This window comes from Eumetopias jubatus, unplaced genomic scaffold, assembly GCF_037043125.1.
Source record: "Eumetopias jubatus isolate StellerSeaLion01/CBP00866 unplaced genomic scaffold, mEumJub1_p1.0 scaffold_1, whole genome shotgun sequence".
NCBI classification, from domain to species: Eukaryota; Metazoa; Chordata; class Mammalia; order Carnivora; family Otariidae; genus Eumetopias; species Eumetopias jubatus.
This window is the reverse complement of record NW_028274807.1, coordinates 186,631,605-186,658,915: the sequence shown is the minus strand read 5'-3', so window position 1 is coordinate 186,658,915 and position 27,311 is coordinate 186,631,605. Positions and strand designations below refer to the sequence as shown.

General features: G+C 42.0%; 1 protein-coding gene and 1 long non-coding RNA gene across 2 annotated transcripts; one reads left to right on the top strand and one right to left on the bottom strand.

Moving 5' to 3' along the window:
* The first annotated feature begins 1,602 nt into the window (after positions 1-1,602).
* LOC148165113 (uncharacterized) lies at positions 1,603-14,631 on the top strand. Its single transcript, XR_015769190.1, has 3 exons — positions 1,603-1,983; positions 3,435-3,673; positions 6,799-14,631. It is a non-coding gene; the product is annotated as an uncharacterized LOC148165113 (long non-coding RNA).
* On the bottom strand, positions 8,107-22,744 carry PSMD6 (proteasome 26S subunit, non-ATPase 6). Its single transcript, XM_028110431.1, has 8 exons — positions 22,519-22,744; positions 21,702-21,907; positions 18,630-18,775; positions 18,162-18,381; positions 17,944-18,052; positions 13,180-13,348; positions 8,446-8,523; positions 8,107-8,319 (listed from the first exon to the last, which is right to left on the bottom strand). Exons 1-8 carry the CDS (start codon positions 22,661-22,663, stop codon positions 8,223-8,225), a joined length of 1,170 nt encoding a protein of 389 aa, XP_027966232.1. The 5' UTR covers positions 22,664-22,744; the 3' UTR covers positions 8,107-8,222.
* Between the last annotated feature and the right edge of the window lie 4,567 nt (positions 22,745-27,311).

Genomic DNA, 27,311 nt, shown 5'->3' with positions numbered 1-27,311 from the left:
GAAAGTGCCTGAACCTAGTTTTAAGCTTCGACAGATTCTTTAAAAAGACTTGAATGTTCAGTTCTTTTGGAGTTTGCTTTTTCCACCTAAATATTGTTTCTAAAATCTTAGGTGAGGAGTTGAAAACCACCCATGCTGGTAATTTTATTAGGTATTTTAAAAATTAAGGCCTTTTGGTTCACAGTAATTCAACTGGTGACGGATTGCCTGGTGGCACCAGGGCTTACAAATCTTTTTGGTCAGCCAGTGACTTACACAGTATGTCCGTTTTGTTACTCACTCATGAAATACAGAGTTTAAAATAGAATATTTAAAAGATTTTATATTCCAAAAATATAATACAAAGTACCTCTGAGAACATTGAAAAATGTATGATTTGAAAAATGTAACTTATAAAGGCAGCTGTCTTCCTGCAAGAGTTCTGTTGCCAAGGAATTTCTTAACTATCTCTCTGTCCGGGGGGGCGGGGGGCGGGGGGGCTTTGGAAAATGATTGTTAAAAGTTTCGTTGTTTAGCAGAAAATAATCATTTTTACATTTTGTGCAAAACATTCTGCATTTTTCGATCATTTAAATGAGCACTACATACTGTCAGTGTGAATGTAGGGCCTTGGAAAGCATTTTGCTGTTTCTTTGAGCTTGGTTATAAAAGCAATCTCCTGTGTTAAAATGTGTGAATAGTTTGATAATTTGTACACGTAATCAAGAGCATCTCAGCTGGACTTTGTGTTGGCTGCTGTATAGAACATGAACAAATGTCAAGGGATAGAAAATTACTTTGGATATTTAAAAGAGAAGAAATATATAGTCTATTTGTTTTGTAACAAGTTTCTGTAAATAAAATAATTTATACTATTTATAAGAAAAGGTTGTGCTTTGCTTTATGAGAAATTAGTTTGTGGAACAAACATGTTACTAAATGGGCAATAAAATTAGGACTTCTCAATAAATAAGGTTGGCTGCATGAAATATTTTATATGTTTCTGCCTCGTGATACTAAACCCCTTTCAATCTAGTCTGACTTGGCTTCATTTTTGGCATCAGACACGCTTGTGAAGCACCTTTGGTTTCCTTCCCTTCTGCATAAGCCAAGTACAGGGCTTACAATGTTTCCCTTCTTGGGCACAAAGCTTTGCTTTGGAGAAATTAATAACTGGGTAAACTGTGAACACTACTGCAGGTTTGTCAACAAAGGGAAGTTGATAGATTGAGAAACACGTTCTGTTTGTACTTGCTTATGTGCGGATTTGATGGCGTGTGGTCAATTTTCGTTTTTCTCCAGAGGTAAGTTTTGTTTCCACAGCTAGTGCGATCCCTTCCTTGCTTTTACATACGACTTCCCTCCCTGGAAGTGCAAGTGCATTTTGGTAGTTTTCAGAGCACAACATAATATTTTACCTGTAGAAACTGGGCCAGTGTTTCCATTTGCAAATCATTCTAAGAAATTAAAAATTATTCTTGTTCTTGGGGCGCCTGGGTGGCTCAGTCGTTAAGCATCTGCCTTCGGCTCGGGTCATGATCCCAGGGTCCTGGGATCGAGCCCCGCATCAGGCTCCCTGCTCAGCAGGAAGCCTGCTTCTCCCTCTCTCTCTGCCCCTGCTTGTGTTCCCTCTCTCGATGTCTCTCTCTGTCAAATAAATAAATATTTTAAAAAAATAAATAAATAAAAATTATTCTTGTTCTTAACATAGTAAGGGAAGCAACCGATTTGTGTGTTGGAGAAAATGTCCATGTATTACACAAAGGAGCCAGTCTGGTTTCAACCCCCACCATGACACGGACTTCCCATTCCGTCCTTAGATCAACCAACTCCTAATATCATTTCTAAGAAGCTCCTTTCGCCTCGGGCGTCCTTCTTAAACTTCCTGGGAAGAGGTTCACTCAATTTCTTAACCCTTTTTACTTCCATTCCCTTGCAGGTAACCTGGCCGTGGACAGCAGGAGACTCTCCCGATTCAAGGAAGGGGGTTGGCAGGAAGGCAGGGTAAGAAGGTCATTGTCGGCAGAGGGAGCAGACTGGGCAAGCACAGGTGGGAAGCAATGTGGAAGAGAACCATTCTGGGTGGAGCTTCTGGAAAGGAGGGGCTGAAGGGTTGCAGAAGTCGGCACCAGGTTGTCAAGGACCTGAAGTGTCATGGGCCTTCACCCTCAGGAGCATACAGTTTAACCAAATGTAACTGTCACAGCCCAGAGAGTCCTGAGGCCCAGTGCCATGGTGCTGCAGGTGTCAAAAGTAAAAGCCATTCAGATCCTTCCCTTTTTCTTGCACTCCCCTCTCTTGTGCCTCAAACCTCATCCTTTACACCTTTCCCTCTTCTCTCCCCATCCCCCTCCCCACCCCCCTCCCCATCTTAATCAAAAAGCTCTCCTGTAAATCAAGCCCACGGCCCTGCCCCTTCTCATCCCACTTTCTACTCTTGCAGTCTTTTCTTTCTACTAAGAAACTTTTGCTCCTGTTGCTCATGGGAGTTAATTAAACTTGTCTTTCACTTTGTAAGGCTGTGTGATTCTTGGCACTTCTCACCCCTTTTTCCACAACCGAAGCCCAGGGACCAAAGCTGGTACTAGCAGAGATTCTCTTTCAGGGGAGGGTGAGATGGAGCCCAAGGAAAAAGTTTGCAGGAAGAAGGGGAGATTCAAACACATAATTTAATCCCTTTTTTTTTTTTATTTTTTAAATCCCCATCCCATAAGGGCCCTCCAGTAACTGTGGAGGACAGCGTGGAGAGGTGAGAACCTTGGGACAAAAATAAGTTACGGTGCTGTCGTAATAATCCAAGGAAGAGCTACTGCATTTCCCAACTACGGCAGTGACCATGGGGATAAATAGGGAACTGACTGCAGAGATGCTTTACAGGTAGAACCAACAGGTCCTGCCTGAGGTCTCATTATGTTGAACATTAAGGGGAAGGTTGAATCCAAGATAACATACAATTTCTAGCTTAGCCGAACTGGTTGATGAGCCTTACATGTACGATCTATGACAAAGAAGGAAAAACCTACAACAACGAATTTGAGTAGCCACTGGGAAACTCACATTTAGTGCCCAGTGGCTATATGTACAGTCTGGACGGAGCTTAAGAGAAAGGTGTGAGCTGTAAAGTGGAGGGTTGTCTTCCATTCTTAGATGGTAAATGAGGTATGGGAGTGTAAGAGTTCACCTAGGAAAAATAGGGTTGCTGTTAAATTTGGCTCATTGTTAAAATAATGCCCATCTAGATGAATGCTTACAATGCCCAGTGAAGCATTTTGTAAACATTCTGTCTCTCACAAAACCCCGATAGAGTAGGTAGTTTTGATCCAATCAAATGGAGGAGGAACATCTAAGAAGTTAAGTGTCTCGCCTACGGTTCTGCACCTACCAGTAGCGTTGCCAGGCTGTGAATTCAGGTCTGTCAGATCAATGGTTCTTAAGCTCTTTTTTCCTCCCCCCAGATTTCAAGAAAGGAGTATGGACCCTCTCTGCCAGAGGCACAGAAACACCACATTTTATGTTCCGTCTCCAGGACTTCACAAACCTGAAGCCCATCCTCCGTGGCCCAGGGAAAGAAGAAAGCCCAAGATGAAATCCTGGAGAGCGTATTTTTGGTGAAGACAGAGGATGAGGTTGAAACGGTTTCATTACAAGTTTAGACAGTTGACTCCATTGTAATTAACCCCACCAACCCACTCAGGTAATGTTTGCTTTTAATTTTTTTCCTCCTGCCTCTTTCTTCGGGATAATTGGAACAGCAGTTATTAGTTGAGTGAAAAAGTTAGAACTTGGGCAGGGAGATTGCCCAGCAGTTAAAGCATATGAGGGTATGGCTAAGTCATTGATGATGTCCTCGATCGGGACATTCAAGGAACAGAACCAGAAGCTGCCCTGCAGAATCTTTGCAGACACTCTCAAGACATTTTATTTGTAATTACCCTTCTGGTAAGTCTTATGATCCTCCTTCCGGGTAATTTGTCTATGATGAGACAAGTTAAATGGTTTATTCACCGTCACAGAGCTAAGTCCACGTTCAGTTCAGTATGGCCATTACTGGAAACGGGGCTAACAGAGGCGGATCCAGGTTACAGAGTTATGATGGTGGCATAGCACTTCTAGGGACAGGTCAGGGAACAGAGGAATTAGGGTACTAGGGGTTGGAGTCGAATAGCAGGTTTCAGTTTGAACCACAGAGCTGTTCAGAGGTGCTTGAGATCCCTGGGTCCTGGGTGAGACAATGGCAGAGGTTGGAAGTGGCCTGGGGGACGAGAACACTGAAGTTCAGGGTAAGGAGCTGTGAGGCGTGGCTATTTCTGTGTAGGTTGCCAGTTTCCAAGTGGTTGCAGTTGAGAGGAAGACAGAGCCAGCTGCTTGGTCTGGTGTGAAGAGGATGGAGCGGCTTGGAGGTCTGGTGGCAGTGAGCACAGAGAATTGGTGGTATTGGTGGGTGGTGATTGGCTTCAAAGAGAAGGCATTTTGAATGAGGGTGGAAATCCTATGGCCAGGAGACAGCAGTGCAGACTAGGAAAGTGTGGACTTCATGTTGGCCCCACGTTCCTGAGGTATATTTGAATGAACAGCCTCTAACCCAGAGGAGGACTTCGAGAAATGCAGAGTCCTCAAAACCCAAGTGCAGAGTTTCAGTAGCCTTGATACTCTCGTAAACTCCTTAAGGGGGTTGTTAAGGTTGTCAGGACGCCACCTAGTGGCAGTCTTGACTAAAGCGGTCACTTCCCTGAGGCCGCCTCGGGATTTCTAGAAGCTAGATGGAGGCCGATGGTTCACTGGCAGATTGCCCCTTTTACTTAAGCTCACAACCAATCTGTACACGAAAATTATGCCAGACCTTTGTGAGTGACAAACGGTGATCCTCCCCCTGGACCAAACCGCTACAATTCTTACTGTCCACTGTCTTTTGTAGGTCTTCAGAAACACAAAGACTAATGCACGCCTGGGGCTCTATGCCTCTGAAACCCACGTTAGTCCACATTCGAGTTTGTCACGTTTTTCCAGATAGGGATTTAACTTTACTCCCCCATTGCCATTGTGGAGGTGGCAGGTTGCTACAATTTGTAGTTTGTACAGCATCAGGAAGGTGAGAGATTATCGTAGTCCCCCTCCTTTCTTCCTCCTAATCATGAAGCAACAATAAGATTTCAGTGATCAGCCATTAATCCTCTTTAAAAGCCAGGTTAAAAACAGCACCAAGGATTAATCCAAAATTAGGCAGTTTGCTAATGATCAGTAACCTGCTGATCAATTAATACTAACACTCGGTCAGGCTACTACAGGACTAAAGGTGTTCCATCATAAAATGGGTACAGAATGGGGCGGTGGGGGTGGTAATGCAGGGGCAGCAAACTCGAGTGCCGGTGGGCCCGGCAGGTAGTAGAAGGTAATGGGGCCCTGCTGGAGAACCCGTGCTAGCTGGGTAGCTTGATGGGGAAAGTGAGCCCAGAGAGTGAGTTAGCCTCATCTGTCCATTTTTCCACAGAAGCTGGGTAAGTGACCTTTGAATTGTGCTTTCAGTTTTTAGAAGGTGACTGTAAATGAATTTTTATCTTGAAAACTAACTGGGGGGGGGGAGGGTCGCAGGCGTGGCAGTGCTGCAGCTCGTAGGTAACCAGTCTCCAACTTTGTTTCATCAGGAAGCATCCTTTGCCATCCTGACTGGCTTTGGCCTTTTGAGCTTTTTTGATCCCTACCTGTGGGAAACATGGGCCTAAAATGTCTTTGACAAGTCTTTTATTGGGTTTAAAATACTCTGCCTGTCCATAAAGCAGATGCTAGCATTCCATAATAACGTAACAAATGTTAAGTTTGTTAAAAACGTCAGTTTAATCTCGATCAAATACAAGAAACTCAGTTTTCAGCTTATTCTATAAAAGTTGGCTGAGGTGGCCCAGTTTATCGTATGTGACAGTATTCTACTAACGCTCAGTGTACAGTGAAAAAGAAATCTTTTAGTATATTGCTTCAGTGTTCAGTGTGTTAGTGTTTTCACACAGAGAACTGCATGAGCCTGATTGCTCCCCGGCTCTGCAGATGAGGGGGAGAGGCTCCCAGAGATGAAGTCCTTTCTCCCTGCATCAGGCAGCTAGCGTGAGGAGAGCTGGGACCAGAATTTGGTTTTTCTGGCTTTAGTGTCAATGTCAGTGCTGTTTAAAAAGAGATCTGTCGGATTCTAACTTTGTTTTCACCTCTAAACCGATACTTCCAGGCTAACAGTGTTCCCCTGGGATTTGTAACTGCATAGAATAACATGTAACAAAAGCTCCACTTTGTATTAAAAACTACATTTGCATAGTATTAAATGTGGAAAGCATGAAAATGTTGACAGTAGTTGTCCCTGCTGAGTGGGACTACAAGGCCGTCCACCTTACTTAGTATCTTGAATTTCTTTTGCAATGAGCATACATTCTTTTTCAGGGGAAAAAAAGGGAAAAAAATTGACTCCACCTCAAAACTGTATTGTTTCCCTCATAAGTTATCAGCTTCTGGAGTTTTCAATTTCCCTATCTTGAACTCGGAATGGATAGCACTTGTTTCTTTTGGCTTCCCTTACCTATCACTCTCGCCTACTAATTTTAGACAGTTGGGCTGAAATAGTGAAAGAAAAATAAAATCAAGTACATTTTAAGCTAGCAGAGGAAAAAGAAAAAGTGCTTTGAGAATTCCCTGTCTAGACCAGGAGTTAGTCTAAGCCTTGAATGAAAAGCCAGACTTGCTCTGTGAGCACATCCGTCCCGGCGGTCTTAGAGGTAGGAGCCCAGGGGAAGGGCTATTTTAAGAAACTGACGTTTCAATTCTACTTTTTTCCTTTAGCATGAACTGCAAGGAGTCAATTTGCTAAGAACAGAATTCTCATTTTTAAATGGACCCAAGGAACACAGTGAGTTCTCAATGACTACACGCTGGATTTAAAATTGCCGATTTTCAGCATCATGGGTTTAGAATACTTATATTCACATTTTCCTCGAATTATAGTGATTATTGGTAAGGTTTTCTAAATAAGCATTTTTGGGGATCCAGCTGAGGATAGTCTCCTATGCTTAAGGCGTACGCAGCATGGACTAGCCTGCCCTTCACCATGGCGCCCTCAGGAGAGCGCTGTCACCCCCGCAGCACCACAGTCCCTAGTGCGTTCATGAACTGTGTCGTTGGCAATCGGGCTGTGATTTCCCAACCTTCGTTATTTCTAGTTTACGTACGTTTGTTATCATGAATGAATGTTGAATTGTATCACATATTCCATCGACTGGGAGGTTTTCTTCTCTAATGTTAATGAATCATTCCGATCGGCCCATAAGTAAAACAGCATGTAAACTACAGAAGCAAACTTCTGTCCCCTTCCTTTTACAGTACAGTGCCATTTCCCATTCTCTTTTTAACTCAGCTCTACCCAAACGGCTTTGTCGGAGTCAGCATCCAAAAAGCTTGGGGTCATCCCAGACTTTTCCTCCCCCTTCCCTCCCCCCCCATTCTAATCTTTCAGCGAAGTCGGCTGCCTGCCCCGTCCACATCACCATCAGGCATCCCCTCCAGTCGGTGACACGTCAAAGCCGGCCATCCCTTGGCTTATAAACCTCCAGTGACTTTCCCTCTTTCTTCGCCCAGATATTTGCATGTTCCTCCTCTATTTAAATGTCACCTTAGCAGAGGCCTTCTGTGATACCCCATGGGAGAGCTCTTCACACCGTACCTCACTCTTGCCTCCTTTATCAAGTTTTAGATTTCTTTTTTCCTAGCACTTAGCCCCATCTGACTCACCGAGCTTATAATTAAGAGAAAAACAACTTTGTTTTCCTTACTGTAGTTCTGTTTGTTGGGAAAAGAACCCCTTGCCAATATCGACATAGGTTTTTTTTTGTTGTTGCTTTTAATCAATGTTTGGTGAGATTGGCGGGTTATGGTTGCCTCCTCAAAAGTACTGTTGAGGTATGGGCTACTCTAGGGCATGTACTCTTTCAAACTTCAGGAGACTGGGGTAAGACATGAAGGGTTTGTATTATCCCTAGTGATTTGAACTCAGGCACTGTAGTCTCAGATTACAGTCTCAAATGACATAAAATGACATTATTTTAACATTACTGGTACCTATCCTTAAAAGGTGTATATATTAAGAAAAGTAAATTGAAACAAACAACAATGCAGTATTTATTTTATACAGTTGAACTGGGTACATAGTAAAGTAAGCTATAAAAATTCCAAATAGTTATCTCTAAAGGAAATCCTTTGTTTACATGGTTTTACATATTAATTACTCTGGAAAGTTTCTGAACTCTGTTTAGTAGTAGATCTCCTTTCTTGATAGTTTCTTGGTACTGCCAGTTCTTGCTATCAGGCCTATAAATAAATTCAAGAAAAAAATGAATTCTTTACCAGTCACATTACTCCATAACAAGAGTCGACCTACTTTTAAAAGAATGCCCCCTTATTCTACACACAAATGACGTACAAACTTAGCAGTACCTGTTGGTCTCCACTATTTCATTTACTTTATCTATTTTGCAGTGTAGTCTCCCTGCAGCAATAAATCTGGACAGCTCCCTACAATTAAGAGGGGGGGGAAAAAGGGCATTAGAGTAGGAGCCTTATACAAAATTCTTAAAACTGCCCTAAATACACACTTCTACTGCCTCTCAAGGTAACATTCAGTGGGCTTCCTGCCTGTGCTCTTGACTATGCAGCAGCTGGGAAGATCATCGGGGGCATACTGCAGGATCATCCCAGAAGGTTAAATCACTTACTGGAATAAACAGCAAATTCATACTGAGTGTTCGTATCAAAGAATGAAATCATTCAGAAGCACGTTTTCAAAGCTTCAGAGAAAAACTTGGAGGCAGGAAAATAAGGAAATAATGAAACAAGAGCAGATGATGCTCAGGATTTTCAAAATTAAGACTGAAGAATATGCCACAATAAATAAGGATCAGGAATGCACGGCTGATATTAATCTGTTGTGAAAAAGTATTTCTGAATATCTATGTGCAGCCATAACCCAAACCTCAAAATTAAATAGGCAGAACATGCTTACACACAAATCTCAATAAGCATGAGTAATGAAACACTATCAAAGATTGTCTACCAACAAAGAGGAAAAAAGTAAATGCTTAAAAATGTACAATAGATATGTGAAGACTTTACATGGAAAGATGACTGCTTTAAAATAAAAATCTACTTGTAATAGAATTGTTAAATTTAAATAAAAATTATACGACCAGTTACTCTCCCAGATACTAAAACATCTTGATCCTAGCACATAAACAACAAAAAAGAGACTCTAAATCCTAAACAAATTTCTAACAAAAGTGCCATTTGAAATCCATGGGAAAGGGCTGCTTTGAGACAAATCCTAGAAAAAAAAACTGATAAATGTGGTTAAGTACAGAGAATGTTCACACAGGACAATACCAGCAAAACCAAGTCACGAACTAAACGACAACGTGGACAGATGTTTGCAGTATAAGCTGGGGAAAACACCGACAAATCAGACAAATGGCTCATTAAAAACAGAGGCAAAGTACATACACAAAAAAGATCAATTTTACTCATTAAAAATGCAAATTAAAGCTGTAGTGAAATGCCATCATTCTAGGGAGAACAAAGCATAATGGAATGTTGAGGAAGGTCAGAGACAAACACCATGTCTCACACTTACTGGAGAGCAGATTTGTGCTTTAAAAGTGTCGAGTATCATAACTAATTGCCCCAGGACCCACTATGCCTTCTGTACTAGTTGTGTCCAAAAAAAAAAAAAATAATCTATGAAAAGGAACTAATTCTTAATGCTTTCTCATTCTTAATACCAAGATGAAATGTTTTTAATAAGGAAATGTACAATTTTGGAAAACCTGGTTATGAGCTTCAAAAAGCCTGAAAGACAAAAAAGTTACTGCTATTGGAAAATCTTAAGCTGGAGGTCATCCTAAACTAGCAAGCACTGTGGACAGTTACAGAGCATGCTTTATTTCTCTACTCTCCATCAAAATATATCTTGATCCAGTTGCTACAGTGTCCAGTCTTCGCCAACTGTTTGAGTTCTTTTACTGAGTGGCTTTCTACACTTGGGTTCATTTTCCAGACACTTAAATAGTTCCATCTCCACAGGGAACCCATGTGCAACTATTATCCCGGGACTGAGGTTCACAGAGAAAATCACACAAGACCGAACAGCCTTCCTTGTCCCACCCTAAACTTGAGACGGGGGGAAACCTCTGAGAGTGGTTCTGACTTACAAAGAAGCTCCAGGCATGCACTCTGACTCAAGAAGGCCCTCTCCTGAGGTGAGGACAGACTGCCCCATTCTAAGAGCCGGACTGTCCACACACCTAAGTGGACAGCGAGGCTGCTGCCCGTGCCGGCATCACCGGACTTGAGGCCTTCACGGGACCTCTGCCCAGACTACTTGAGGAGGGTCCACACAAGTTGTTAACTCCTGAGCCTGGCATTTAAAGCACTGCTTATCTCAGTTCCCGCACATACTGTCACACACTCTATCCAGTACAACTAGGCTACCGGTTTCAAAAACATGTATCTGTGCTATTTCTTCCATTGGGAAAGCACTTTTTTCCTCAGCTTCTTACAAAAAATCTTAAAAAAGCAGCGACATCCAGTCTACAGGTCCACCAGAAGGCATCTGTGGATGTGTCCATTTCTCAGGCACTTCAATCAGATACAATGACTCCTAGGTATGCTCATTCTGAAACTATGTGCATCAAGAATAATCTGGGCACAGCTTCCTTTCTGGTTACAACAACAAAATTTAACTCCAAATGTCCTCTGTTTCCATTCAAGTCCCATTCCTGCCTTTAGAGCCAAACCACTTGTCATCTCCCTCTGTGCCAATCAACACATCCCAGGATGACTCCTCTTCCCTAGCCATGGGTGTTTCTCCAAGCCCTGAGCGTGGTGGCTGATACACAGAAGGTATGCAGTAATGACGACCCGAGCATTTACTGAACAAACCACCCACCAATCAGATTTGCATCCCTTGTTTCAAACAGAAGACCTACCAACAAAGTTGTGTAACACAGTGCCTGGGTTTCTAACCTTAAACCTCTCAAAAGTAGTGTTTCCTCAAATAACGGCCCCTTCCTATTCTCCCGACAATATCTTACTGAGTCCAAGGAAGTAGAGAAGTGGAAGAATGGTATAGAATTATGTTCAACTTACCAAATCAGACCCTCCTTAAAAAAGGATTTCACCTAAAATGATTTTTATAAGGGAGGAAAAAAAGAATCTGGGAAAACCCAGATGTGAATTGGGTATCAGAAATTTAAAACAAGATCTTAGTAGGTAACAACTAGAGCTCTATACAACTTTTGCCTTTAGAGCTGGTCTGCAAACATGAAGGAAAAAAACTGAAATACCACCTGAAATGTACGTCTGGAATGCAGAGGTCATCGTAATGACTTACAAGAAGGCTGCAGTGTGTCTAAGTGACACGTTCCTGCTTTAGTTCGTCTTACCCGAAATTTCATGTGAGCCTCAAATGGCCCCTAAGTAGTGAAAGCTGTATCACCTCCAAGGCACAGTTAAGAAACTGAGGAAGGGACAGAACCAGACCAAGGCCACAGGGCTATTCGGTGGCAGAGCTAGAACAAGGAGCCAGGCCAACCCTGTTCTTCACGCACTGCTCACCACGGTAAGCCACTCGTTCCCCTGAGTCATGAGAATCACACTCGTAATGGCCATCCCCCATCCCAGCAACCAGCTCTCCTGGGCAGTGGTAACCAGACTTAAATTTCAAAAATTAGTTCAATTTCAAAATAAAACTAACCTAGGAAGACCAGCCTTCTATTTTGGTAAGGATAATTTTTAAGACGCAAAACTATCACTGCCTTTTTTCTTTCAGAGGAAGAGAGTAAGGGGATTTCCGGTGGTGACTGTGCGACAGTGTAGGTTATACATAAGATTTATATCTCTGATCAAATGTAAATATGTAAAACTTCAAAGCAAGCCTATAAACAAATAGTGAGATGCATGCTAAAGTGTTTAGGGATGAAATGTACTGGTGTCTGAAACTCCGGAGTGCTTAAAAAATAGAATATGTAATAAAGCAGATACAACATGTTAATTATGGAATCAATCACTTATGGGAATTCACTGTAATTCCTTAAAATTTCCTACATTTGAAATTTTTCATAATAAATTAGGAAAATCAAACCCCTAAAAAGAGCATTTTTTTTTTCTAAATGAAATATACCATCAATGAACTTTACCAAATGACCATCTTTTTCATTTTGGGCCACTGAAAACTACCACCAGCACTTAACAGATCTGTCTTTGGGAACCACGGATCCAGATACCGTAAGGAAAGCACATACTCTGTGTACATCTTCCACACTCCACTCCCACCACCCTAGTCCAGGCCACCGTAATAGCTGCTCCATGAGCTCCTGTATTCAACAGCCCACCAAGTCTCCCTGCCCCCTCGAGGTCTGTGTAAGATAAGGTTTCATGCCTGATCACTCTCATGCTTAAAATCCTCCCAATGGCTTCCCACAGGACCTAGATTAAAACCCAAGCTCCACACCATGGCCCACCAGGCCCTGCACAAACGTACACGTGCCTGAGTCTCCCACTGCTGCCCCTCCCCCACCACTACCACTCCACTGCAGCCACATGCATCTTTTTGTTGCATTATCTCCAGAGATTCATTTCTATCTGAAATTACCTTATGTATTTATTTGCTTACTTGCTAATTCTCCCCATATAAAAAGCATCTTTTTTGAACATATTCAAGGCCATGACGACAAGGACCTTAATGCCAACCATACAGTAATGGCTTAGTATTTGATGAATCATTGATTTAAGGGCTAAAAGTCCCATCTTTAACAACTAATGTGACCAGAATTGCAGTAGCAACCAAAAACGATGAAGGCATTATCAGAGAAAATATGACCTTAATGTGAAACATGAGAGCGGCCTCTAGGAGTCATCATTAATAGCAATGTGGTCCACAAAGAAGGGACAGAATACTCCTGTCATAACACCTGGTCTGACTTAACCACTCTACAACTCAGTATCCCCAGCTGTTAATAAAAGGGGCACATCATGAAGGCAGATGACAGATGATTATTCTGATAATATTTAGAGAAAAATTATTTTTTTATAATTGAGGGAAGCAATGTAAACGGAGAAAATGTACAAGTTGAGACATTAAATAACTGAGATATGCATTAACATATTATTTATACTTACTGATCAATGAATTCCACACCAACACCAAAGGCTTCTGCCATATAGCCAAGAGTTAATGACCTATAGGATTCCAGCAGCTGGCTGTATGCATGAATTCTCATTTCTCTTACATAGTATCGATAGTGAGGAGCAAAAAGCCAGTCCTTTTTCATTTCCTGTTCCACAATAGCTGCAATGAATAAGAGGACAAATTATGAGAGCTTTTCTAAGACTGGTAAAACGTACAGAGGATATTGATCAGCAATCCACACAGATACAAATTATTTTACTAAATAACTACTATGTATCACTACTCAGAATAGTGAGGATATGGCAGTAAACCAAAAGACAAGACCCCTGCTGCCACAGAAACTAAATTTTCAAAGAGCAGAGATAAATGAATAAACAAAATACCCTTAGTAACAAATTCTGTGTTGAAAATAAAAGTGACAGGGTGACTAGGAGGTCTTCCGCTGGATTGGGGCGGACAGAGAAGACCTCTCGGAGGAGCCAGGCAAACAGCAGGAGGCACAGAGCAATGCAAATAATGCAGAAGTTGTCATCTTCATCCGTCCGTCTGTCTGTCCCCCTGCCCCATGGGAAGAGCCAGGCTCAGCCCAGAAGAGAAAAGAGGACAGATTCAGTATAAAGCAGAAGGGGGGCTGCTACAGGGATATGGAAGGTGAGCAAGACAAAAGAATGAAAAATAGACTTGTGCCTCTGGCTTTAACAAAGAAGCAAATCCCTGGAGAATTTTTGTTTTGTTTTCTGGTTTTGGAGATTTTTTTGGAGGGGTCAGGGCAAGGGAGATTCACAGTGTTCAAGTGGATTCACCTACTTTGCATCCAAGTGAAGATACCAAGAGATATTTAAGTATGGGTCTGGCGCTCACTGAAAAGTCTGGGGCTAGAAACATGAATTTGGGAATCATTGCCTTCCAGATATATTTGATGATAGAATGAAGATGGAGACGGGCAATGACCAAGCCTGAGGCAGTCACTGAGAGGTCTAACGAAGGATGAGCTTGTAGGTCAGGGGGAAACAAGGCTGTGTTATTGTTCAATTGTGGCAAGATGCAAAGGTTGCTCAACATCAAAAGAGATAAGGATGAGTAAGGCTACAGACGGTTTAGCAACACGGAAATCAATGGCCTTAAAATGAGATGATGCTCATTCTCACAGATAAAAGAAATGCATAAACATCAAGTCATTATGTTGTACAGCTTAAACTTACACAATGTTTTATGTCAGATCTCAATAAAACTGGAAAAAAAAATACAGTAAGAAAATCTATGGAAGAGAATGGGGAAGAAAAATGTTGGTCAGGATGGGTCACATTCATAAGCTGAACATAAAATTTCTTCTTCTGTCATTTATGTGCCATTTAAAAGAAGACTCAAGAGTTCAATAAAAACTGTCCTTGGAAACAAGAAATGAATAAAATATGAATATATTTTTCTCCTCTCAGACTGGCTAAGAGTGGAGGGGGGGAGGGGTGGTGGGGAAGGCTCTCTTCAAATGATGTAAATTGAGGGGCGCGCCTCGCTGGCTCAGACTATGCAACTCGTGATCTTGGGACCATTAAGTTTGAGCCCCATGATGGGTGCAGAGATTACTTAAAAATAAAATCTTTAAAAAAAAAATCGATGTAAATTAAGAGAAGTAGAAACTGCGAAACTATACATTAATCAGCACAGGGAATATAGTCAGTAATGTATTAACTTTGTATGGTGACACATGGTAACCAGATTTATATGGGTCATTTTAAAATGTATATAAACATCAAATCACTATGTTGTACATCTGAAACTGACATTGTATCTCAGTTATACTTCAGTAAAAAAAATTACGTAAATATAAATTGGCACAATATTTCTGGAGAGCAACAGTGATCAAGATGTAATGTATTTTCACTTTGTAAAATTCACTTTCTTGGATTTTTTTTTTTAATGAAGCGGAAGTAGAAAAGATGAATTATAAGAGAATGTTCAAAACAAAGTTGCTCACAACAGAAGAAAACTGTAAACACCGTAATTTTTTTTTATCAGTAGAGGATAAATTATGGCACATCCAACACACTGAAATAGAAGGTCTTCTAAAAGTATAACTAGAAGCTCCAAGGAGCTCCACCTATTTGATTTGCCATTACATCCGCAGTGTCTGATACATGACAACTACTTAAAAATACTTACTGACTCAATGACCAACTATTTTTATAGAGTCATGAAAAGATATTCACATTATATCGTGAAGAGAAAAAAAGCCACTTAGAAAACAGCACATAAAAGACACCCACATATGTTTAATGGTGTTACGTGCTTGTATCTCTGGATACAAATGTCCCTGAAAGACACACTTGAAACTTGATAGTGGCAGTCACCTCTAGAGAAAGGACTCTGACAGGTTAGGGAGAGCCTTTTTCTTCTTCATATGACAGTGAAATTTTTCCATGGGTATGTATAACCCTGGGTTTTTGGTATATTGTTTTCCATTTCTTAAAGTACATTTAAATGAACAAAAAGTTTGGAAAGATACATAAAATCTTAAGATGGTTATCTCTGGAAGAATTTTGTGAGTGAACATGTGTATGGATTTGGGAACAGGGCTTTCTCTATTTTTATTTTAAAAATAATTGGGTATTACCTAGGATAGGATGCAGTTTCCTTTTTCAAATGAAATATTTTAAAGTACATACACTATGAATATTCAGGGAAGCAAACAGGTTCACAAAACCAAATAAATCCTACATCTCAGTACACCAGAGAGAATAAAGCATATAAATAATGATGACTATCATCAAAGAAAATTTAACTATCCTGTTTCCTGCATTTAAAATATCTGGGAGGGGCGCCTGGGTGGCTCAGTCGTTAGGCGTTTGCCTTAAGCTCAGGTCGATCGAGCCCCACATCGGGCTCCCTGCTCAGCGGGAAGCCTGCTTCTCCCTCTCCCACTCCCCCTGCTTGTGTTCCCTCTCTCGCTGTGTCTCTGTCAAATAAATAAAATCTTTAAAAAAAATAAATAAAATATCTGGGAAATGTATACATTTGGTAGAGATAAGTTTCACCCACAGTGTTCAAATAAAAGATTGCTGTTAGGAATGGGGACAGGAGGAAAAGATTAGTATCTAAACAATTCAGAGGTTTCCCAAAGCCATGAATTTCATTTTTTTCTCACTTTCCTCTTAAATTAATTAACGCAACAGATGTGCACAGAGCATGCAATAATGTACAGGCAATGTGCTGGTGTCAAGTTCCTTACAAAGATAAAAAAAACAAAAAACAACCTGCTCCTGATAATTCCAGTTAGTAGAAGGAACAAACAGAAAGAATCACAAAATAACATACTATTTTAATTAGCGATGGGGCATATGACCACAAAGCACACAAAAGAGGTTCAACATCAGAGATCAGAGAAATGCCAATCAAAACCACCAGATACCACTTACACACCCACTAAGAAGCCTATAGTCAAAAAGACACAATAACAAGTACGGGATGTGAGGAGACTGAAACACACACACACACTGCTGGTGGGGATGCAAAATTGTGTAACTGCTTTGGAAAACAGCTTAGCAATTCCTCAAAAAGTTAATCGAAGCGTCACTGTATGACCCAGCAGCTCCACTACTAAATACACACACACAACCACACCACCCGAGAAGTGAAACCATAGGTCTATACAAAATGTAGACAAATGTTCCTTACAGCCAAAAAGGGGAGACAACCCAGACGTCCATCAACGGATGAAGGGATTGTAAAAATGTGGTATTTCCGTATAATGGAGTATCATTCAGCCATAAAACGAAATGGAGCACTGACACATGCCACAGCACGGATGACCCATGAAAGGATGGTGTTAGAGAAAAGGAACCAGGCACAGAGTGCCACACAGATATGATGCCATTCACATGAAACGTGAGAGTAAGAACACACAAATCTACAGAGATAGATCAGTGGTAGCTGGGGGAGGAACAGGAAGTGACTGCTTAATGGGAACAGACTTCCTTTTGCAGTGAAGACGTTCAGGAATTAGTGATGATAATGACACAACCTTGTCAAGATAATAAGGCCACCACATTTTAAACTGGTCAATTTTATGATATTTATATATCAAGTAAAAAAGGGGGCATAAAATGAGAGCTCCCCAGGAAGGTAGGGAAGGGATTCATTCTGAGTGAAGAAGGGAAAGGCCCCACATTTGAACAATAATTCTGCAATACGATCTTGTGTGCAAACGCACCTGTATATACATTTGAGAAACTAAGGCCAGGCAGGTAACTTGTCATACCCCAAGGGCCCTCGTTCCCACATTACATTGGGCAAATAGTATGAATTCTTATGAAGCAGCCTAACTTTTATGCATGGAGAAAGCACTCCATAAACACTGGGCCAAAACCCACTTCAAAAATAGACCAAGCATTGGGGAGCCTGGGGGGCTCAGTCGGTTAAGCGTCTGTCTCTTGATTTCGGCTCAGGTCGTGATGTCAGGGTGGTCGGATGGAGCCCCGCATGTGATTCTCTCTCCCTCTTCCTCTGCCCTTACCCCCTGCTCTCTCTCACTCTGACATAAATACATCTTTAAAAAAATTTTTCTCAACAAACCTTTAACAGTGTAAACATCAATCTTACCTCTGCTACTCCCCCCCCCCCTTTTTGGGGCCAAAAAATGGAGCAACACTAATCAAGGACCTGCAGCAAAGACCTGCACAGTCTGTCACATCTTAGTTATCTGCACACAGGATCAGGATTAAGACAAAGACCACTGAAATGAGCAGCTCTCTCCTTACCTAAGGACTGGAAGAAAACGGAGTACCGACACTCATAGAGTGAAAACAGGTACTGCCGGACCGCTGGAAGGCTATGAAGCACCTCGAGGATCTCGGCTCCTTTAATCACCTACAAATGAAAACACAAAAGAACACACAAATGTATGCTTTAAGGTGTATTCAGGTTAGAAAAGTGTGGAGTGATTTCTAAATATGAGTATCAAAGATTCGGGCATTACCTTTTCCCTGAGATCTGGTCTTTCTAAGGCAATCATGCTGACATAGACAGTGTAAGTCACAAAGGTCTTATAATCCATAAGTTCATAGGATGTGAATGTTGACACTGTGTCAAGGAAGAGTTCAGCTGCCTGTTTGAAATCACGAATAGCCACACAATAAAGACCTTGATAGACCTTTAGGCGGTTTCTCCTGTCCCAGTCTCCTCCTTCCTCTATTAAGCTATAAATAAAAAATAATAAGGTCACAATCTGGAAACGGACAAGGCCACTTTTTGTAAGTGTTGTGTTCTTTTCAAACAGAAAACAATTTGAATCAGAAGGCGATATTTAAAGAAAATATTTTACTAAAAAGCACATCAATTATTTGACCTAATTTACTAGTTGTAAATAAAATAGGTACATTTCTTACATCGGTTTCTTATTTATAGCATAATTTACAGGGAATATATCACCATCATTAACAAGTACCTTTTGGCCTTCTCTGTGTTTCGTGTGATGAGATCATTATCCATATAAAATAATCCAATCCTAAGAAGATAGAACACAATGTCCAGTCGGTGACCCAAGGCCACAGTTTTGTCATATGTCTTGCGAAAGGCTGTCAGAGCACCCTCCTGTCAAGAGAACCAAGGCAACAGGTGAGGAAAGGTTCAAAGTTTCAAATGCTACCAGCTGTCTGGAATTCTCGTAACGAGGGGTAGAGGGGACAGGTAGGGATGAGGTACCCACGGACTGGCAGCTGGTGAAGCTGGGTGATAACCGCATGCGGAGGGGTTCATCATACTTTTCTCTCCACTTGTATAATGTATAAAAAACACATCAGATATGCCTAAGCATATACTTAACAGTCTAAAAAATGATGTAAGAACATTCACAATTTATTCTCAATTGTTTCAACATTCTTTGTTGTACATATTCAGCATTTTTTCCCACGTTCCTGTAAATTATCACACTACTTTAAGGGTAACGGAAGCTTTACCTTAGTCACTGACCATGAGAATACAAAGGAGTATTTAAATATGTAAGTAAGTCTGTGTCAAAATATCGTGGAATAAAATGTTTCTACTGCCTTAAAGACACAAACATGAATAAAATCATTTGTCTATACGTGGTAATTCTTAGTCTGTGTCTGGGTTTATGTAATTTTAAGTTACACAAGTTAATAACAGGCTAGTAAGACAGTAATGGGCACACCTGGCACTCAGATCTTGGTTTCTAAATACAACCCCCTGCCCCCCACAAGCTAAAAGAAACCAAGGATCCTTGGAGAAATGGATGATTCCAGGTTTGGAGAGTAAAAATAACAGGTGAGCCTGTAACAGCTTGTTGTATGAGAAAATAAGGAAGACCAAGGAGATGTCAAACAAAGATGATTTCTTGAAGGAGCTTCCACTAACATGCCTGTAATAACATGAGTACCATAGAGAGTAATGACTGTGATCAATGGTAACACAGGGAATAATAAAAATCCAGTAACAGTTAATAATATATTTAAAATGAAAGTAAACAGGAGAGGAAAAAAAAAAGTTTTTAGAAAAATGCTACTTAATAAACATGGAAAATGACATGAGCACATCACCAATTTATAACTCCTGATATTGACTCGAGCACGTTCTTGTTGAAATTCTTCAAATCCAGAATCAAAAGCTTTAAGTTTCTCATTCACATCTAATAACGTATCCTCTTTAAAACCAAACCACATCACACAACTGATAAAACCAAACAAACTGTTGGCTATTTTTTTTAAAGAATACTTATTCATTTGAGAGAGAGAGAAAGCGCGCGCACTCACGGAAGAGGGATAGAGGGAGAGAACCCTCAAGCAGACTCCGTGCTGAGTGCGAAGCCCGTCGTCGTGGGGCTGGATCTCAGGACCCTCAGATCATGACCGAAGCTGAAATCAAGAGTCCAACGCTCAACCAACTAAATCACTCAGGCACCCCCTATTAGCTATTTTTAAATTGTTCTGTATTTCCCAAATTTTTACAATGACCCAATCTTGTATTTACAATAAGAAAAATCTTGTTTTAAACCTAAAATGGGATGCCTGGGTGGCTCAGTCAGTTGAGGGTCTGCCTTTGGCTCAGGTCATGATCCCAGGGCCCCGCATCGGGCTCCTTGCTCAGTGGGGAGCCTGCTTCTCCCTCTGCCTGCCGCTCCCCGCTTGTGCGCTTGCTCGTGCTCTCTCTGGCAAATAAAATCTTTAAAAAAACAAACCTAAAATAATAATAGTTCTTATCACTAACATTTGAGCCCTCTGCCCCTATCTTTAATCCTCATTAAGCAGGAACTGTTGTTACCATATTTTACAGATGAGGAAATGGAGGGTCCAGTAAATGGTATTACTGAAACCAGAACTTTAACCCAGGCAATCTGATCCAAGAAACCATACTAATACTTTTTTATATTGATGCCATGACATCTGTCATGTAAATACTTCAGGTGCATATGCACTGCTTAAAATTAATGACATTCAAAGCCCATCCTCCTAACCACTATTAACACAACTGCTAAATTAAATTCAAAAGATGTAATACCTGTGGACATCGGTCTCATGCAGAGATAAAGTATCGATCAGGTTGGCCACTACGTGGAAGAAATGACCACATATATTAAGACAAAAATCCTTCCTTGTCCCAGCAATTTCATTTCCCAGAACATACCCTAGAGAACATTAGCATATATCCACAAGGAGGCACAGTGAGGCAGGTTTCTACATCAGCCGCTTGTACTAGCAAGAACAGCTGAAAACATCCATGTCCATCAACAGCTGAAGAGCTAAGTAAACTTTAGCACAGCCTTACAATGGACTAGCTAGCAGTTAACCAGAATACGTATCCCGTTTATATACATTAACATGGAAAGGTCACGATGCAATGCTGAATGAAAAAGTAAACAGGACAGCATGATTTCACTGTAGTCCCACTTATTAAAAAAAACAACACAAAAAAACAAAAACAACCTTTTTTAGTATTTCATTTTTTTTTTAATCTCTACATGGGGCTCAAATTCACGACCCCGAGACCAAGGGTCACGCGCTCCACTGACAGCCAGGTAGGTGGCCCCCAAAATCAATTTTTTAAAATATAATACTATCTAATTTATGTGCCTGTAAATATACAATAAAACAACTCAAAATGGTCACCTTTGAGAAGATAGGGAATGAAGAAAAATCAAATAGAACTTCAGCATTAACTAACGTTCAGTTTCTTATAAGCAGACTATTACTTGTATAAGTTTTTAAATTCAACAGAACCAGTGCTTTCCAACCAACGTGAGAAAAGTGCACTACTGAGAATGATCCCAATTTTTAAGAGCAGTAAACCAACAAATCTCTGCAAGAGCCCTTACGTTTTTATTGGCGTGGACAAAGGGAAAAACACACACACACCTGGCTGGACAGGGGATAGAAAACTTTTTCTGGACTTATTTTTGTGCTGATTCGCTAGGCCAGGTAAACACATTACCTTTGCGCTTGTTTTTTAAAAGGCAGTGAATTTGTGAAATAGTGCCTCTCTGCGGGGGACCGTCTCCACTCACCTTGTCGCCTATCCGGCACAGGTACTCGGCCTTGGCCATCATGGCATCCCGGATTTCGCTCTCTCCCAGATTCTTCTCTGCATCTTCCAGCTCCTCGTCCAAACGTTTCAACTCTTCCTCGTTCGCCTTTTTCATTTTATTGAGCAGGTCCGTGTCCATCTGCCAGTCGAGGGATTTGCACAAGGCTTCGTAATAAGGAGCCATGTCTGAGAGCCAAAAAGAGGGACAAGACTTAGAAGCCGGCGCCCCTAGTAACCTCAAAGTCAGTGTCCACCCCCGTCTCACACACACACTCGGTGTCCACCCCCTTCTCACACACACCCCCACACCCCCCGTCGGCTCATCCACCACTCTCCCTGCCGTGACCAGGAAGGCATGGGACAGAAGAGCCTGGCAAAGGGCTTGGCAAAACGTAAACGTCTGCTGCCGAGAGACTGCTTAGACGCATCCTCAGACGTCTACGTTCAAGTCCACACAGCCCAGGGGCACCGACCCCACTCTAGCCCATCATGCGGACAGCTGACCTCTCCTACGGGGCTGCGCCAGCCCGGGCCCGGACGCTAAGAACAGCAAGTCCTGAGCCTCTCTTCTGTGCCTGGCTCGGAGCTCGATCCCTCGGCATATCCCCCCAAAGCTGCTTTCAGAGGAGAAGGGCCCCCAGGCATGCAGACATCCCCCCCCAACCGAGAGCAAGGCTGGAGGGCCCCGAGGGCACCCCCCCAAGCCCAGAGCCCCTTCGGGGAAAATGCCAGCAGGCTCCGGGGCGCGGGGCCAGCCCAGGCCTAGGCCGCTGACTCGGCGCTCGCGCGGGCCTCACTGTTATCCCGGACGGCCGCCATCAGCTCGTCGCGCACGGCCGCGTCCCCGCGGTGCTCGGGCAGGCTGAGCAGGAAGCGCAGCTGCGCGATGCGCAGGTCGGGGTTCTTGGGCAGACCCTCCTCCTCTAGGTTCTCCAGCGGCATCTCGGCGGCGGGGGTAGCACCTGACGGCGGACGGCAACTCGGCGCGGACCCGCGGCGGCTGCGGCAGCGGAAGCGGGAGGAGTCAGCGAGGGCGCCCGGCTGCCTCTGGCCCGGCTTTCCGGTCCCGGGCCAGCCTCCGCCAGCAGCGCCCTCTGCTGTACAGGCTTCGGAACACCTCACCCGGCTTGAGCGCCGGCGCCCCCGTGTGGTCACGAACGGCTTTCCCTCGCTCCTGGCCGCGACAGACAGTCCCAGGATACATGCCGCCCAACTCGGAAGATCCATTTTCCGAAACTCTCCCTCCCTCCCTTTTTAGCTAGTCTACTTTTCATCCTGTTCGTAACTGACAGGAGCTGGCAAGCATTTGAAATTTTTGAAAATATCGTCATCCCATCACCATCACCAACAATAAAGGCAGACTCTAAAATTTGTGGAGTCCTTCCTCGCTGCCTGAGCAAGATTGTGTACCAGCTATTTAGCAATGCGGAAATAAAAACCTCTGGGCACAGGTCTAAAACCCATGTTCTTTCCGCCAGTCTAAGAAAATGCCACATTAATATTTTGTTTATGCATAATTTAAATCATTGCATGCCTGCATTTTCAGCCTTTTTGTTCTTGTAACTACAGTCTTCAGACTTGGTAACGGTCACGGGAAATTCCATCCAGTGAATTTGCCATAATTTACTTTTACTCTTCCTTCCGTTACAAGTCCCTTTCGGTCGTCCAGAGTTGTTCTTTTCTTAATATAAAACCTGAGATGAACATCACAGGTCATTTGATATTTTAGTTCCCCCCCCCCAAGCATAAATTCCCATGCAGGATTAATAGACAAAAGGTAGGAATGTTCTGTGAGTTTTAAATATTTAATGTCACATGGTTTTCCAAAAGAATTGAACCAGTTTATACAGCCAGTGAAACATTTGGGACTGCTACATTTGTGCCAGCAGTAAGCATTATACCACACATTTTTTATGATTTGCTTGTTTCGGTAAAAATAAGCATTTGAAGACACCTCAAAGGATAATAAAGAACATAGAAAAACATTGAGGACTCCATCATGTTAAACTTTTGGGGAAGAACTTTCTAGCCATCTTTCATTCATTGATTCAACAGATTTATTACGTGGTTGCAAAGTACTAGGGTTGGTTCCAGGCGCTGGTGACACAGCAGTGAAGAACACAAGACTTTGTCCTTGTGGAACTGACATTCTAGAGACACTTAGCTTCACTGACAGGTACCTTGATATATTAATAGGATCATTCTATACCTGTACCTGATAAACTGTTCTGTTCCATCCACCTTTCCATGCCAGTAAATATGGACTGACATTATCACCTCTAATGACCACATAGGATTCCATTGTTTTATGGGCCAACTTTTGTCCCATCAATCCTTAATTGCTATCAATTTGGGTAATGATTATGTCTTCAGTCTCATAAATACCAAAGTGTTGATCATCTACGTGCATATATTTTCACATTTATACAATCATTTTTTTTAAGATTTATTTACTTGAGAGAGAGAGAAAGAAAGAAAGAGCTGGGGGAGGGGCAGAGGGAGAGGGGGAGAGAGAATCCTCAAGCAGACTCCCTGCTGAGAGCAGAGCCCAATATGGGGCTCAATCCCAGGACCCTGAGATCATGACCTGAGCCAAGATCAAGAGTTGGCCACTTAACTGAGCCACCCAGGTGCCCCTCTATAGTCACTTAACCCACATCCCGACAAGTGTAATTTCTAAATAAGAGGGTCTAAGCACTTTGTATTTTGACATATTACATAGGGATTATATAAATTATTTTTCCAAAAAATGAAATAGCAATTTATATTCCCACCAATATTTAAAAAAAGGACCTGTTTTCCTCTTTGCCAATACACTTTTATCAACCATTTTAAGCTTTGACAGTTATAGCAATGTTGCTTTCTTTTACATTTATTATTATAAGGTTGAATTCTTTTCACATATCTATGTATATTTCCTCTTATGAAATGCCTGTTTTACTTTGTCAATTCTCCTACAGAATTTTGTTAATTTGTAAGCACTCTTCACATCTTAAGGATACTAATTGCCTGTCAAATGTTGCAAATTTCTTCCCATTTATTTTTTTTTACATTTTAATAGATTTTTTAACACAAATATTCAATATTTATATAGTTAATTTTATCAATCTTTTCCTTTATGGTCTTTGTTCTCACCATCACATCTTAGTAAGATCCTACTCACACTTGATTTGAAAATTATTAACCCACGTTTCCTTTTTTTTTTCTTTTCTTTCTTTCAGTGCTTTAATCTTTGATCCATCCGGAATAGATGTCTAAAGAATATGGTATGTCATATTTAAAATATTTCTACAATTTGCTCTGTAAAAAAAGTATATATATACATATACATATATATACTATAACCATATTTTTTTAATCCAGAACCCATTACTTGACATAAGATTTGACAGCAAAGAATATTTGCAATTAGCTTTATCTTAATGAAACAAGCTTGTTCTCAAATGCCTACCCTCCTGCTTATGTAACCCGAAGGAGTGGCAGTTCTGTGTCACATGACCCAGAGCTGATTAGACCAAGTGAAGCAAAAGGAAAACAACTAATTGTCTGGTTGGCAGTTCATGACTAATCTGGCTTGTCTTGACTAGATGAGCTGGTTGGGTGAATTGTTTTCTTCAGAATTTGAACTAGGAAACTCCCTGGTTCTCCTCAGAAGGAAGCAGTCCAGGAAAGCCAATACCTGAATAATAATTCTAGAAGAATAATTCTAGAACGTTAATTCTAGAAGGAATAGAGAGACCTGAGAAGGCAGACATCCTAGAACTAAAGGACATGGCATCTCTAGTTTGAAAGAATCCATTGTATACTCAGCAATGCTTTTTTTTTTTTTTTTTTAAAGATACCTCATTGTGAAAACTTAGAACACGGGGTACAAGGAGACAATTCGCAAGATTTTTAAAGAGAAGAAATAAGGTCACTTAGGCAAGAATAAGAATCAGAATGAAAGGTATCTCCTGAAATACAACACTGGGGACCAGAAATTAATGGAACAAGGCCTTCAAAAAAAGATCAAAGTAAAATGGTTTCCAACCTAGAACTCCACACTCAACTTTTATTCTGCAATGAATATGGGCATTTTAAGACCTGCAACGTCTCAAAACCGACCTCCCATGCACCCGTCCTCAGGAAGGACGTTGCAGAGGATGAACTGTCCCTAGAAAACGGGGAATTCCACTCAAGAGAGGAGCTATCTCTGGGATCTCAGGACAACAACCTTGCAGGTGACCTGGAGGGCTGCCCATCAGAAGTGCAGCCAAAGTGGGTTCTCTTTGAGAAGTCACTCTCTCTCTCTCTCTCTCTCTCTCTCTCTCTCTGTCTCTCACACACACACACACACACACACACACACACACACACACACACACACACACACTCACTCTCTCTCTCTCTCTCAGTCCACAAGGAGCTCTTACTCTAACTCCGAAATCTATGCAGAAGCTGACCTCTTTCTACCAACCCTATTGCTTACACTCTGGCCCCGCCCGCCGTCATTCTAGTCTGAATCACGGGTGTTCTCCTCATGGGTCTCCCTGCTTCCCCCCTTGTGGTCTTCTTGAACAAGCAACCAGGAAGGCATCATCCTTTCAAAATTTAAGTTCCCCATTTTGCTTGTGAAATCAAGCCCTTGCAGTGGCCCCCAAGGCCGTAAAAGACAACATTACCCAACGTCTCTGCTGTGCGCCCCCCACATTTCCCTTCACTCACCCTGCCGCCCGCCTCGGCTCCAGGCCCCTGCCTGCACCTACCAGGCATCTTCTCCTGGAAGGCCCTTGGCCCTGACCACTCCCTCTGCCTGGAAGGTGCTACCCCAAGACACCGTCCTTCCCTTCAAGGCTACTCAGATGTCACCTCTCAGAGGGGCCAGCCCCACTTATTTAGAATTCCATTACGTCTCCCTGCCTGCCCTTCCAATCCATTTTACCAAGCTCAATTTCCCCCCCAATAAAATTCTTCTAAAGTACTATTTTTTATTATCCTTATTGCTTATTTCTGTCTCCCCAACTCCAGGGTAAACTCCAGGAGAGCACAGATTCTGTCATGGGCACGGTCACGGCCAGTGCCTCGAACAGAGCCTGGCACCTAGCAGGTACCCACAGAGGCTTCCTGAGTGAATGAACGAGTGAATGGGGTGGGGCTCCAGACGGGCGTCTCCAGGAAGAAGAACAAACAGGTCAAATACGTGAGTTTGAAAGTTCTGAGAACATTGATACTCTTGCCCATGAGTTCAGGGGTGAGGCAGTTACAGGAGTTTGGAAAACTATGCCAAAAAACACAAAACAAATATGAATTCCAGCTATACCAAAGTTGTACCAGAAAGCAAGTGTAACTCTACAATCCTTCATGGACTCCCTTGTGAGCGACATTTTTGTAGTTATAAAAACGTAAATGCTAGGCAAGAATGGAAACGAAGCTATGACAGAAAGATTGGAAGAATGGGGGGGGGTGCTGATGAAGGTGGGACCGGCAGTTTGGGGTGGAAGCAGATTGCACCAACTCCCCTGCCGTTCTTGTCCAATTTTTCTTTCTTCAGCCTGATAAAGGAACTTCCAACTACTTCCATTTTGACCTCCGTCAGTACTTTGTGATAGAT